Source organism: Falco cherrug, chromosome 10 (assembly GCF_023634085.1).
Source record: "Falco cherrug isolate bFalChe1 chromosome 10, bFalChe1.pri, whole genome shotgun sequence".
Classification (NCBI taxonomy): Eukaryota; Metazoa; Chordata; class Aves; order Falconiformes; family Falconidae; genus Falco; species Falco cherrug.
The window spans coordinates 8,302,797-8,316,350 of NC_073706.1; the positions used below are offsets into that span (position 1 = coordinate 8,302,797).

A 13,554-nucleotide genomic window follows, 5' to 3' on the forward strand; every position below is an offset into this window, starting at 1 on the left:
AAGTGTGGTTTATACCTACCCAAGGCTGCTACGCAGATACGAGTGTTTTCTCAAGATCTCTGTGAAAGGGTTTTGCTGTTTTAAAATGTTGAAGAACACAGAACTATTCCCTCCTTTACAACATTAATGAAAGGTTCACAGGTCAATTTAGTCCTTGTATCAAAAAGCAGACATATGCCTAAATTGAACTAATTGTTCTGATTAAGAATAGTTTTGTTCCCGTCACAATTAGATTTAGTAAATTATCTCAATGAACTTCTGGTTATGCAGCCATTGTCTGTTGTACTGCCCACTTGCCAAAATGCAGGACTGGTTTGACCAAATCACAGTATTTTTTTTAATATTCAAATTACTTTTTCTTCAAAGCCAAACCAAGTCTGTAGCTTGCAAGGCATGCTCCTTTATGTTTTAAACTGTTAGTACTCAAATACCTTTGCTATCATTTACCCTCAATACATAGTGCTTCAGAGAGACACAGTTCTAGATAACTTTTTAAAATGTGAAAGTGACCTTCACTGGTATCAGTACAAAAAGATGAAAAATGCAAGTAATTCGTAGACCTTGTTTCTCCAGGATGCAGAACAAGCAAAGCACTACAATCCTATTTATAAATTAGTGTTCTAGAATGCTAAATAGTAAAGGCAAATTCAGGCAAATTTAGTTTGTAGGATTTTCAATATCCTTGAAGATCAGTCTATTCAGTAAGAAAGTACTAAACATATGTGCCCCAGCAGAGATGGGGGGGACGGGGGGGGACACGGGGGGAGAAGATAGGGAGGAAAAAAAAAAAAAAAAAAAAAAAAAAAAAAAAAAAGAAATGAATGGAGCAAGGTGAGATTTACCAAACAGGAATGTAGCACTTGCATGTAATAAAGCAAATATTTACATTAAGCACAATACAGCAATTTATTTAGATGCTTAAATGAAGAATACAAAGGGAAATAAAGATCACAAAATTATACATACTACAACAGTGTGTCATATATTAGATGGTATAAATGAATACAACACCTTGTTGGTGTTAACTAAAGATAAAACTAAATATCCAAAACACAGCACTTTTGTCTCAGTGTGCTGCTTCAACACAATACACTTTTATACAGATCTAAAAGGTGTCAAAATTAGTAGCTGCAAACTTGTTTCTTGCATGTGATTTTTCTTTTTTAGCTTAAAAGATTTCAGAAAATGGCTCTGAAATACGTTTGTCATCAGTTGTAATGTCAAGGATATTCAGAACAAGAAAATTCTATAATACAATAGAGTCCAGATATATTTTTTTATGTCGCTGGCCTCTGTTTCGAGATTGTACAAGGTTATGTGCAAAAACTAAGTTTGTCAAAATTCATACTATAGCAGTTTCAAGCTTTTGCTAGGTAAACTAGATACAGCATTTATTACACAGCAGGGCAACACTAAAAAAGAGAAACAAATCTATGATGGGTACACAAGAACAATTTCATAAGCTTCACTTGAATAGGTCTAAAAGACTGTACAAATATACATTTCAACTATTCAGAATGATACATGAAAAAAAAATCAATTTCCCCATAGTCTACTATACACGTTGAACTGGTAGCTTGTATGGTTGGCCCTACACTACCATGTGAAAAAGGGTAATGTTTAAAAAGACATACAACTGAACATGTACAAGAGTGAAATAAATGTTGAAAATGCAGATAAAATAAACCTCTGCTTTTCTCTGTGTGCATTCTGGAGCCACCAGCTTATCCGTTTTCACATTAAGTTACTGTGCTCATCCCAGCAGGTATTCTCAAGCAAGATTAGCCAACAGCATCCTTAAATAACCACTGGAGTAACAGCGGCCACGACCACCACACGCCATGCCCTAGCACTCGAAAGGCAGTACCAATTAGAATCGAAGCTCAGCAGTCATACTGAAATGAAAGTGTTGAGACAGCTGTAGATTGGATCACATCACTGACACTTCCGCATCGAGCAGCTCACGCTTGCTGGCTGCTCAGCTCTACACCAGTTAAGCTGCTATGCATTGGTTCTGCTACTCCATCAGTCACGCTGTCAAACTGATCTCCATCCTCACTGTCAATTGTGCTATTCTGCCATTCCATCTGCTGATTCGACAAGCTCTCCTCAATCTCTGATGCATTTTTCCATTGTGACTGGTCCTTAGACCAAAACTCTTCTACTTTTCCATAGGAACGATTCTTCCACTTCGACTGCTCTTCATCACTTTCAGATCCACCCTCTTTTGTCTCAACTGTCGGTTTACTGCTGCCGGCATCTTCACTTTGGGAGGATTCATCTGTCCACACTTCTGGCTTTACTTCTGACGTATTGTCTTCAAAATCAGAAACCTGCTGAGAACCAGGCCCACTTTCAGACTGTGAGGCTCCATCTTTCCATTCAACAGCATCATCTTGATCATCCTGGTCACCTTCGCTATCTGAAACATCACCTACCAGTTTTGCTGGTTCTTCAGCAGAAATAATCTCTTCGTACTTAGCACTTTCCTCTTGTTTTTGATCAGACTTCTCTGGAGACTGCAGTGTACTTTCTTCAATGATTTCCTTGGATATGCTGTCCTCCGGGTTCTCCACTATGCTATCAGAAGAGGTTTTCCCACCCATGTCAGAAATGTGCTGACCAAACGGACTGCCACTTTCATTGTACTCCTCTTCTATATTTTCATAGCTGTCTGAGGAACTTTCATTGTCTTTTTCCAAGCTTATTTTTTTATCAACAGTCTTACTAACATTGACTCTGGAATTCTTTTCGTCGTGGTTTTCAAACAGCCATTCAGCATCAAAATCCATTTCATGTTTGACTTTGTTTAACTCTTTCATATTGAAACCAAGCAGCACACCAGGTTTGTATTTTTCACAATCTCTAACACATTTCTTCCTTTTGTTACTGAAATGAGACGCAATATCAGATTTCCATAGCCACAAACTGGCAGCCAGCTTTTCGATCTCTCTCCTAGTGGGATATGGTTGCTTATTAAAATATTTTGTAAGAAATGTTTTCCTGGCTTCATAGGAATCGTCTTCATGACCCTTGGGGTCTAATGCTAGAACTACAGGTTCTTCGGGCTTTTCCTCAAAGGCAGAGGGGGAGTCATCGTCATCCATTTTCCTCTTCTTCATTAGCGAGAATTCCATGTGTTCGTAAGTACGTTTCACAGGCGCGACAGCTGGAGACTGGCTTAGCCGAGATGACGACGTACCTTTGTCCTGGCCATTCTGTGTCTTCCCAACACCTCTGCAGTGAACAAGGTGCAGTGTGATAGTTGAGGCAGTCATGTTACTAGTATATACACCAAGGCAATGGATGCATTTGTAGGTTAGCTTTTTCTCGACTGGATGAACCGTCTGAATTACTTGATGCCTCTCCCGTAGATGATGTGCAAGTGCATCAGAGATGGGTCCTTTTAGGATTGAAAAGCACAGAGGACAGAGAGTTTTCCCCACATCTTTTTTGTAGGGAACTGCTGCTTGTGGAGAACTTTTTACAGGTACGTCAGACTTCTCCTGGATTTTCGGCTGTGGTTTTGGAGGAACCGGGGGGGTATTCTGAGCATGGTAAGCTACAGATTCAGCAGGAGCATCTCTCAGGTTGTAGGTTGTTACGAGAAGATGTATGTTCGTGTGACTACCCTGCTGCAACGTCAAATCAAACGTTAGAGTGGAATCGGTTTTAGGTCCCATTTCTTCATCAACGTGAACCATTCGCATATGAGCAGCCATCTTTTCCACATCATTGAAGGTTGAACGGCAATACGGACAAGACAGACCATGTATTAACATATGATTAAGCAATGTATCAGTGGGTAAATAGCGATTACAGTATAGACACTTGCTAGTGAAATTGTGTATTTTCATTATATAGTTAGCTACTGCAGGCACCTTTTCAGCCTTGTGCTCCTTTTCAAAGTGGACACTATACACATTTTCAGGAAACAGCTCATTACAGATTGTACAGATTTTCCACTTCTGTGTGGATGATGTATTGACAGCGGAAGGACCTGTAGCAGCTACAGGAGATTTGGAGCCAGACTGACCTAATACTCTCGAAGCTGCCTGTGACTGTGATAATGACGTCTGTTTCAACTGAGCTGACGAAAGAGAAGATGAATTGGCAGACTGAAGAGAGTATCTGGCTGAGGCCTGTGATCGCTGCTCCCCTCCAAGAGTATAAGGCCTTCCATTTCCACTTGCTGAAAACTGTTTCATTGTCTGCGATTGTTGTGGAATAGAAACTGGTGCGTTACCACTTAAGTTTAGCCTTCCCCCTGGCTGACCGACGTAACTTGGCGGTACTGATTTGACTCCGTAATTGTTCTGTTGTAGGTGAACATTTGACATCATATTCACTCCTGCGGAATTTAATGTAGGCTTTGGTATAGTGAGTCTGTTCATCATCTGCTGGGACGAAAGAGATCGAACACTTCCAGGGGAAAGGGGACCCATCCTCTGAGGGAGTCCCATAGGCTTTTTATCCTGTGGTTTTGGAGCTATTAGCATCAAAGGTTTAGATCTTGGAACCACTACATTAGTGTGACCTATCATTGCTGTTACCTGATATCCTATACGTTCATGGTCTTCGATAACATGCTGTACTAAAGCTTCGTATGATTTCGGCATAAAAAGGCATCTTTTGCAGTGAATACTACCCTCCTCTCGGGTACTGGAACTTAACGGAACTGCACCATTGAGTGACTTTTCACCTCCCTTTGCTACGTAAGGAGCAGCAACATGCTGAAAATGTTCCCTGTAAATGTGCTTTCTAACTATTTCATACAGAGGATCGCGGTAAGTGCACTTCTTACAGTAATAAACAGCTTGTTCTACACTGTCAGCCTGCTTAGGTTTAAGGCTATCATGTTTGTTTTTATCTTTAAAAGTGCTGATGCCTCCACTCGGTGTATTGGCGTTTGGAGCATGAAATATTTTAATGTGCGTTTCCAAAGTCTTTTTGTCCGCATTGAAAGTACAGTAAGGACAATTAAGGAGAATCCTATTTTCAAAGTCTTCACTGTGAACATTCCGGAAGTGGCTTTTGTAGGCTGAAAAGAACTTTGAGGAAAATGGACACGCACTGCAGCAAAAGGGCTTTGTCCGATAGTCCTTAAAACAAAGAACAAAGCAGAAACTAAGTATTGAAAAAGCAGGTTTTTAGAATAACAACGTCCATGATCTTCTCTAAACAATAACGTTTCTAATAGTCTCAAGACCCCCTGCAACAATCTCAGGTCTTTAGGTTATTTTCTTCTGTCCCATTTTTGGCCTGCAGATCAGGCCCCAAAAAGTTTTATCATCTGAACATACACATGTGGCAAGTGCCAGTTTAGAGGTCCCTCAAGGGTTTAACCATTAACTCAGCAGGCAAGGCTAAGTTGTAAGATCTTTCTCCACCAGTCAAAAAAAGGCCTCGTTCCCTGCAGCTGAGCCACGTGAAAATATTCACTGTAAGCTCAATTCCAGGAGGAAAAGGCAAGCACGACTGTTTGAGCAGAATGAGACTGTATCCAGGAGACAAGTTACTTCCCATCAAAATCTGCCAAACATTTATAGGTAAGACAGATATATAACCAACTATTTCAGTGCCTTAATCCTTTACAAACCTTAATTATAAAAGATGCTTTTTAAAACTTATTTTTGGTGAACAAATGAATTTAAGCTTACCAAGTCATATACTAAGGCTACAGAAGCCCTGAAAGCCACCAAGCCTTTTCCTTCTGATCAACACACAAACCCGATTTTTAAACCGATCGAGTCAGGAGGGAAGGAGAAAAAAAAAAAAATAAAGAAAAAGAGGTATTTGAAGATTCCACAATTGCAGTTTCCCTGCACCCTTTATCGTTGTTAAATAGAACGTGTTGCCAATGTAGTTCTTGTCAACTGCTGTAACAGAAACTAAAGTTACGTTGGCCTTAAAGACAGCCACACGCAAACTAGCATTTCAGAGGTAAGCCATTAAATTCAAATAATTACATTCATCATGAGCATCAAAACAAGTCTTGTGCATCGAGCAACACACAGATCATTTTTAGTAGCTAGAGAATTGTACTCTCCCTCTGCGTAAGTAAGTAGGAATATATGCTTCTGTCCACCTGCTGAAGCCTCAGACGTCTGGTAGGCTGGAGACAAGATACAACAAAACAAACTAAACAAAAGCTGTCTCCTTTTATGTTACATTTTTATTCTGGAATTAGCTAGAAAATAAAAGGACAACATTGGTGTATTTTATGGAACGCAGTAATAAAGGGGCATTTTTAGATTAACACTACACTAGGAATCCATCGTAATACAGGTTCCCATTTCCTGTAAGAGCAATACCTGATCTTTGAGATGCTAAAGGAGGGCTTATTTTGCTAAGAAATCTGTCACCTTTTCACTGTTCTGTCAGTGCTGGCATTACTCCATACTGTACCATCAGTAGAGGCTACTGCAGTACACACGACTTGCCTTAAATGTGTTTAATCACAACCAAGTATTATCTCCTCCCCCCACTTCTAGCTCAATTAAAATTTCCTTTACTACTGGCTCAGGAACATCTACAAAGTATGACTTCCAGTGTCACTTAATTCTTCTGTACGGAGCTGTATGTGCCTAAACCAAATCTCATAGTCAGATTATGAGAATCTTCAGATGTGGCAGACTGCTAACAGAGCTACAACAATAGCAGAGAGAGCAGCAGTTAGATGTGGTCATTTAAACTTTTTCTGAAATGATGAAGACAGGTAATGAAACAGATAATGAAAGGTAAAAAAAGCTTATCATGAACTGTATAAAACTGTTGATCTTTCAACGAGAAGGATGGTGAAATTGTGCTAAGCTTGAAAACAGATGGGCTCCTAATATGTAGTTGTCAAAAGGCAAGTAAAATTTCTTGACCAATCACTTCTCCACTATTTGGTTATCCATACTACTAAGATAAAGGCCAGGATTATTACTTTTAATTAAAAAGAGTGCACCTTTTTGCTGTCCTTTAAACTGACAACAAAGGAATATCAAGAAATAAACCTGCAGGAAAAGCTCCTGGCCTATCTGTAAAACGTCCTTTAGCATGAACCACCTTCAGAATCAGACGAGTCAACATAAACTATTACCAACCTGATTTTTTGTAAGCGATGGGTCCCACAATCCTACATCTTCCCATGTAGTGTTTTTCAAATAAAAGTCATTAGGTTCAAACTGCTTAAAATCCTGGAGAAGGGGAAGACGGGAAGAGAGTACAGAGAATCAAAACCAAAGACCAACTGCTCCCTTAAGCAACTCTTGCAAGCATCCATGCAGTCCTCAAGTGCTGCTGACAAACAGTAGATATTATTAATACAAGGAAGTGTGGGTATTTAAAATGCACCTCTGTGGAGGTGAAAAGTTGTGAGTAGTCTCATAAAACACCTGAAGAACTATTTTCAATACTTAACCTCCTAATTAACCCAAGGCTGTGACTACATCCCTGCCCCATTTTCAAAAGCAGTCATGAAGAAAAGTATTCCTCGGCTACTGCTGAACATTTAAGATCTCACGGTTGCTGTAACTTCGATGTATGGGTTTTTGTTTGGTTGGTTTTGGTTTGGGGGTGGGGCAGGGATATGTGTGTGTGTTTCGATTTTGGGGGGTTTTATTACCTGAATTTCTGTGTGAAATTAAAGTGAAAGTTTGACTACATGCATGAAGTCAAGCAGCCCAATTCCTATTAAAAAAAAATTATCTTATGAAGTACTTTAGCATTTTATCTTTGGCATATAAATCAGCAGCACATAAGGACTCAATAATTAGTATTTCCGCTGAAATGAATACTGAAAGTTAACATTATCCCAGTTCAGAATTTTACCCTTAAAAATTATACTTGTCCCTCAAATTTTCCACCAGGAAGGACTGGCATTTCTTTCTCTTACACATCTCACTCAAATGCTCTTTAAAGAGACACTAACAGAAAAGCCAAAGCAAACAAGTCATAATTGGCAGAGTACGGCGAAGAGCTGAATTGCGTGAGTTGACAGTACAAAAGTTAGCGTTCAGGAGAGAAAGCTGCAGTTTTGAGATGAGTTATGAAGTTTATCCAGAGGAGTAGCACAAATACCCTTCTCTTCTAGGAACTAGCACAGGTGAAGAAGTGATTCTAACTTGATGACCTACTGTTAGCACTGACAGAAACTTCGTGAAAACCTCAGAACCATCTTCCGTCTCCCAAGAACATCCTATACCGCACCTGGTTCTTGCTTCATTCCTAAATGTTCACTTAGCAAGTGCTACTTGTAAGAATCCAATATAAACAAAGGACAATCTACCTTCAATATGTATCAAGTCAGTCACATACAGCCTGAAGTGTATCTTGTCTCCACTAAACCTTCTAAAAAGTGTTTAAAGGTACATTTTATCTCAAGTTATTGTCCTACTTTGTGTGGAACTTAAAAAGCAACGCAGGGGTAAAAACGCCTGAACAACAAGGCTCAAATGGAATCCCGGAATCATTCTAGGAGCTGACGAGAGTAGCGTGTGGTGTGGGAACAGGATACAGGGGATTCCTTCGAAATTCACAGTAAAAATGTAACATTTCATGGAACAGGTCAAAAAAACCCCAAACCCCAAAAAAGTCATACACCAAAGACTTCAGTGTCCCACTAACTCTGGAGCATTAACTCTAACTACGACACTTGGGAGGCATCATACTTACTTCTATATGTTCTTTACAGTATTCCAAACCAATGTCACTAAGTATTTTTTTCACAGTTTTCCGGGCCTTTCTTAAACTGCCAAGGTTGTTGACAGGAAGTTGGAACATAGTTTCTATTGAAAAAGAAAGTAAGAGAAAAGGTTTAAGTCAAATGTGTTTGGTCTGACAGAATGTTGCACTTTTAATTATTAGCAATTTTCTGTCTCATTTTACCCATGTAACTCAGTATCAGAGCTGTACCATTAACTACGAAACTAGCACATTTTCTGTCTGATTTGTTCTTAAATGAGGCTGGCCATAAAGCTAGATATTAACAAACTTGAGAGCATTTAAAGCAACAAACTAGTAACTATTGCAGGAGTAATCAGCTGCATCTGGAAATAACTTTTTTTTTTTAAGAGTGTTTGTATTTACATGAAATTTACCCCTATACTGAAGTACTTAAAAATTAAATTTATCTTTTGTGCATGTGTCCTAACTAATTTGAAAATTGTTAAGTTGAGCTTCAAGGTTTGTGTCAGTCTTGTAATAGATTTAATAGTATCTCTTCAGTGAGAAAGAGGTTTCTTGCATTCGGTTGTAGGTAGGGTAAGAAATTAATACCATTTCCTCCATTTATATATATCAAAAATATATATTTTATATATATTTATAGCTTTAAATGGCTGACAAGCTTGCATTCTTTTATTTAGATAGAACCTGAAAGCTTGGTTAGAGCTCTTCAGAGACATAAATCACTGGAAAGAGTACAGTAGCTGGGTATTTTCAGCCTACAAGACAACCTTCCCTTTCAGTTCCCCACAGACAGCTAATTCCAATTAAACTGTCTGTTAATGATCAGGGTTCTCCAGCTAAAAGGAAGTCTGAAATGTTAAGATATGTGGATTCCCAGATTCAAGCATTACCACTAAGATTTCTTCCGAACACTAATAACCTAGTCTTATTTTGTGTATAGAGGAGTTCTGTCTGCATGCTGCTACCGCTATGGTTGATGATGGGTCTGTCGCTGAGCAAGTCACCTACACTTTAAGAAGGTGCAAAACGGCAGAAATGTGAAGTCCCTGACAATGCACAGTTATTTTGGAAGTGAGAGGAGGTGGAGCCAGCAATAAAAAGGTAGGCTTTTCTCAAGGAAAAGGGAAGGAAGTTTCTTAAATAGCAAGAAAATGTCAGAGTTCTTATCTTGTTCTCTAGGCTTTAATGGCCCAATGCCTGTAGCATAAAGAATATCCCCCAGAAGATATAAGCTGCATTTTTGATCATTATTTCCACAAGCCAACTCAGAAATGTTGCTTTGTTTGGATAATAAAAGGTTTGATTTGTAGCAACAAGTTAATCCACTGTTATGGCCAAAGACTACCTACATCAGCTAAAACTGGACTTTTTTTTTTTTTGTTAGAAGCCTGAAAGTATTTTTTAACATTTTCAAGCAGAAGTCTAGAATACAGAGTTAATGGAAGTTTGCAGCCATTAAATATCTGTTAGACAAAAATTCTCTGCTTTATCATGAGATCAAGGGCAACTGCTAAACTACAAAGAGCTTACTAAGAATTTTTCTCAAAATACAAAGGATAAGCATTGTGACTAAACCAACCAAGTGTCTCCAAGCAAAACAAACCCTTCTATATGCACTACCGTGCACACTCCTTAAAGTATTACTTGTCTGTTTACACACTAGTCTTATTTTCATACTCCTACCAACTTTTACTACGTAATGCTTTCAGACAGTCACTAACAACTTACTATTGCATGATTCCCACCAACAACGCTGTTTAGTTTCAGAAATAATCAAAATGAAAAGTTCTGCATGTAACAGTGCTAATACAAACCACTTCAACCAGTTTCACAATCACCAAGTAGTGCTACTAGCATGTGTTGCTAGGCTTTAGTCTCCTCAAATTCAATGAATTCAGAAATAGCTACTGGGTAAGAGTAGAAAGCTATCATGACATTTAGGATTCATACCACAACTATAAATTAGAAGCTAAGGGGAAAAAAGCCTGAGTTTATATGAAGATCTACAGGAAAATCTTCAGAAGTACCAAAGCAATGCTGATCATTAAGGATTTTGGTACTTTTATCAGGCTGGCCACCATCACAGATTACCAAAAGCAAATATAGTGTCATTTTAACATCCTTAAACCAAAGAAAAAAGTTTACACCTTGTCTATAAATCTCAGGAATTCCAAATTACTCAGTTATAACTGCATTAATGAAGTTACTTAGACACATCATATAAAGTGACTAGTGATAGTAATTTTCAAACAATGGTCAAGAAAAAAAAAAAGTACTTCAATATTCTGTATTAATTTCCTCCAAGTAACACTTGTTAAGAGTTTAATCAAAAACATCTTGATTTCTTCACATACAAAACTCTTAAATGCAGGTCTATGAATTTATGTGACTGCAGAGGTGTTTCAGCACGCTGGTCTCAGTGAAAAGGATCAGAATTGGAAAAAATTTAGAATTAAGTTCATATGACAAGCATCTATGTTCTGCATCTTATCTGGCACCTTTCATTTTAGGGAAACTCAAACCCACTTCAGAAACATGAAGAATTAGCCTTCTATTGAAATATACCTTCTACGTAGGTTCACTTACTCATAACATGAACCCTAATCAAGCTACAAAGAGCATTTCTACAGGCATTCTTTGCTGTCTCAAGAGAAGGCAAGGATTAAACAGAGCATGGCAATAAACTGCTCTCTTCCCAGCTCTTCCCTCTAAAGCCTCTTAGGACTTTGGATGGGAAATCATGAACTGCTCTTTTTTTTATGCTGTATCCATTCTCATCTGTACTCTTTGATAATCAAATACTTCACCTGCATTTATAAACAATATCCAGGCCTCAGACACTCTTTCTCTCTATGCAAGAGTGAATGTGATGGTTCAGAGTGATTCATGCTGTCCTTTCAGAACGCTGCCCACTCCTGCCCAGTGAATTGTTCTTAATCCTCATAAAGGACTAGGAAATAAGGTTTGAAACTGAGTTTCTAACTTCTTGTTACAGTTTATGAAAAACTGCATTCATGCTTATGGTTTCTTCATCAGATTTTCTGATCTAATTCTGAATTTATCCACATGTCCCTTTCCTCTTTGTTACATTAAGAGCTATTTCTAAAGGCACACATTGAAGAGAAGTTTAAGAAAATTACTTTCAGCATACGTAAGATTTTGTAACTCTGGACTGTGTATTAGGCTTTGATTAAGTAACTTCATTAACGTGCCACCTGCTTTTCCACCCATCCCTGCCCACACCATGGTATCAGTTCAACTGTGCAGGCACCTCTGGGCAGAGGCTATATCCCGTTATTTGTATTATAATACCATTTATGACAAAGTATAAGCACATAAATGGTGGAGAAGCTTTTGAAAATAGTAACAGATATTCACCTTGCAAACAGGAATTTGTATTGAGAAACTGTTGTATTGAAAAAAAAATGAAGACCAGAAAAAGTACATTTACGTATTTCAGGGCAATACTACCATTAGTTTAGTTACTTCAAAAAACAGAACTAAAATCTCTTTGACCAAAGATATTTGAAGATTGCAATTTTGCTTCAATTGCAAAACCAATGTCTAATACAGCTTAAAGTTCAGCCAGGTCCATTTTAAAGACAACAGTAATTGAAAATATTTAACAACAGGGCTGAGCATCGGCAATGCCAATTTTGTGAAGTATTAGTAACAAATTAGTTTAAAAGATGGTAAAGTCTAATGGGAAAAAAATACTGTTGCCTAAGAATTTCAATTCCTAACTAGCCTATTGATTAATGCAAATGGTTTATCACAGTTGTGTCCTATTTGCAATTTCCAAGTCATACCATTTTCTCTATTTTTGATCTGTAGTTGAAGTAGTAAGTGAAGCTTAACAGTCCCAGATGGAAAAAGCAACTCCAACCTGCAGTTTCTTCTTCTAGGCCAGTCACTATGAAATAGCTTTCAATGCTGAGCCCACTGTCACTTTTTTCATGACTTAAAACAGATCTGACTTGTGTGATACTAGAACTGCATTAATAGGAAAAAAAAAAAATACCACAAAGTGGATTTAGATCCTTGAACACAGATCACAAATTGGAAAGAAAATATACTTCCTTAACATTCTATTCCCTCTATTCCCTAAACAGGATTTGAAAGTATGGCTCTGAACACGGAGTTACAATAAAGTAACACAAGTTTGCTTTCAAAGCAAGCAAGATTTTTTTTTTTTAAAACTCAAGAACATCCATCTATTAAAAGTCCTTGCTGCTGCAGTTCGTAGAGCCAGAGTGAAAAATATTAATGCAGCCAAGAAATTAATCATGGCTCCACTAATTCCTTTTCTCTAAAGGCAACTGAATAAGCTTTGCTCTCTGTGTTGCGTTGGTTCACTATTGCTTCTAGTAGCTTCTTCGTAGCTACCGGTATACTCAGTTTTTTCATCAAAAATTACATGAAGCAGCCTAGTCAAGTATGTTCAGGATCTGAATGAGTATGTTCAAGTGAACTTCAAATCCAAGGAGATAATGTCCTACTAAGTTTATTCCAGAATAACCTGTTATTAATATCAACTGTAGAAACATCAATGCATGAAAACATTACATTTTAAAGCTTTTAGCAAGCTGTCCTGTTTTCTTCAAAACCAAAGCCCCCATTTAAAAAATATACTCATTTTACTTGAAAAGAAACAATTTTTTTTTTCTTATAAAGTGAGTCAGTACAGCATTTGTCTTTAGGCAATAATCACTTGTAAACTTGAAAGCCAGCCACAAGTCTCAAAATAATGCTTATTATGAAATAGCTTATTTTAGTACAAAATGCCACTAACAACTTCTTTGCCAAAACAATCAAATGCTTTCTTTTAGTTACCGTGTCTAATATACCTAGACGTGCCAAATATACCATGACATATAT

At 37.9% G+C, this 13,554-nt stretch overlaps 1 protein-coding gene across 24 annotated transcripts in view; it reads right to left on the reverse strand.

Annotated features, from left to right (window-relative positions):
* Positions 1-881: 881 nt before the first annotated feature.
* Positions 882-13,554, reverse strand: part of ADNP (activity dependent neuroprotector homeobox) — a 33,133-nt gene continuing 20,460 nt past the window's right edge. For 23 of the 24 annotated variants that reach the window (XM_055723007.1, XM_055723002.1, XM_055722995.1 and 20 more), the window contains 3 exons: positions 8,662-8,774; positions 7,092-7,184; positions 882-5,102 (listed from right to left, as the gene is read on the reverse strand). In XM_055723007.1, the coding sequence (XP_055578982.1) occupies positions 1,962-5,102; positions 7,092-7,184; positions 8,662-8,774 (3,347 nt within the window). In that variant the 3' untranslated portion in view covers positions 882-1,961. The remainder of the gene's footprint in view (positions 5,103-7,091; positions 7,185-8,661; positions 8,775-13,554) is intronic. The other variant, XM_027813624.2, reaches the window with a different exon arrangement.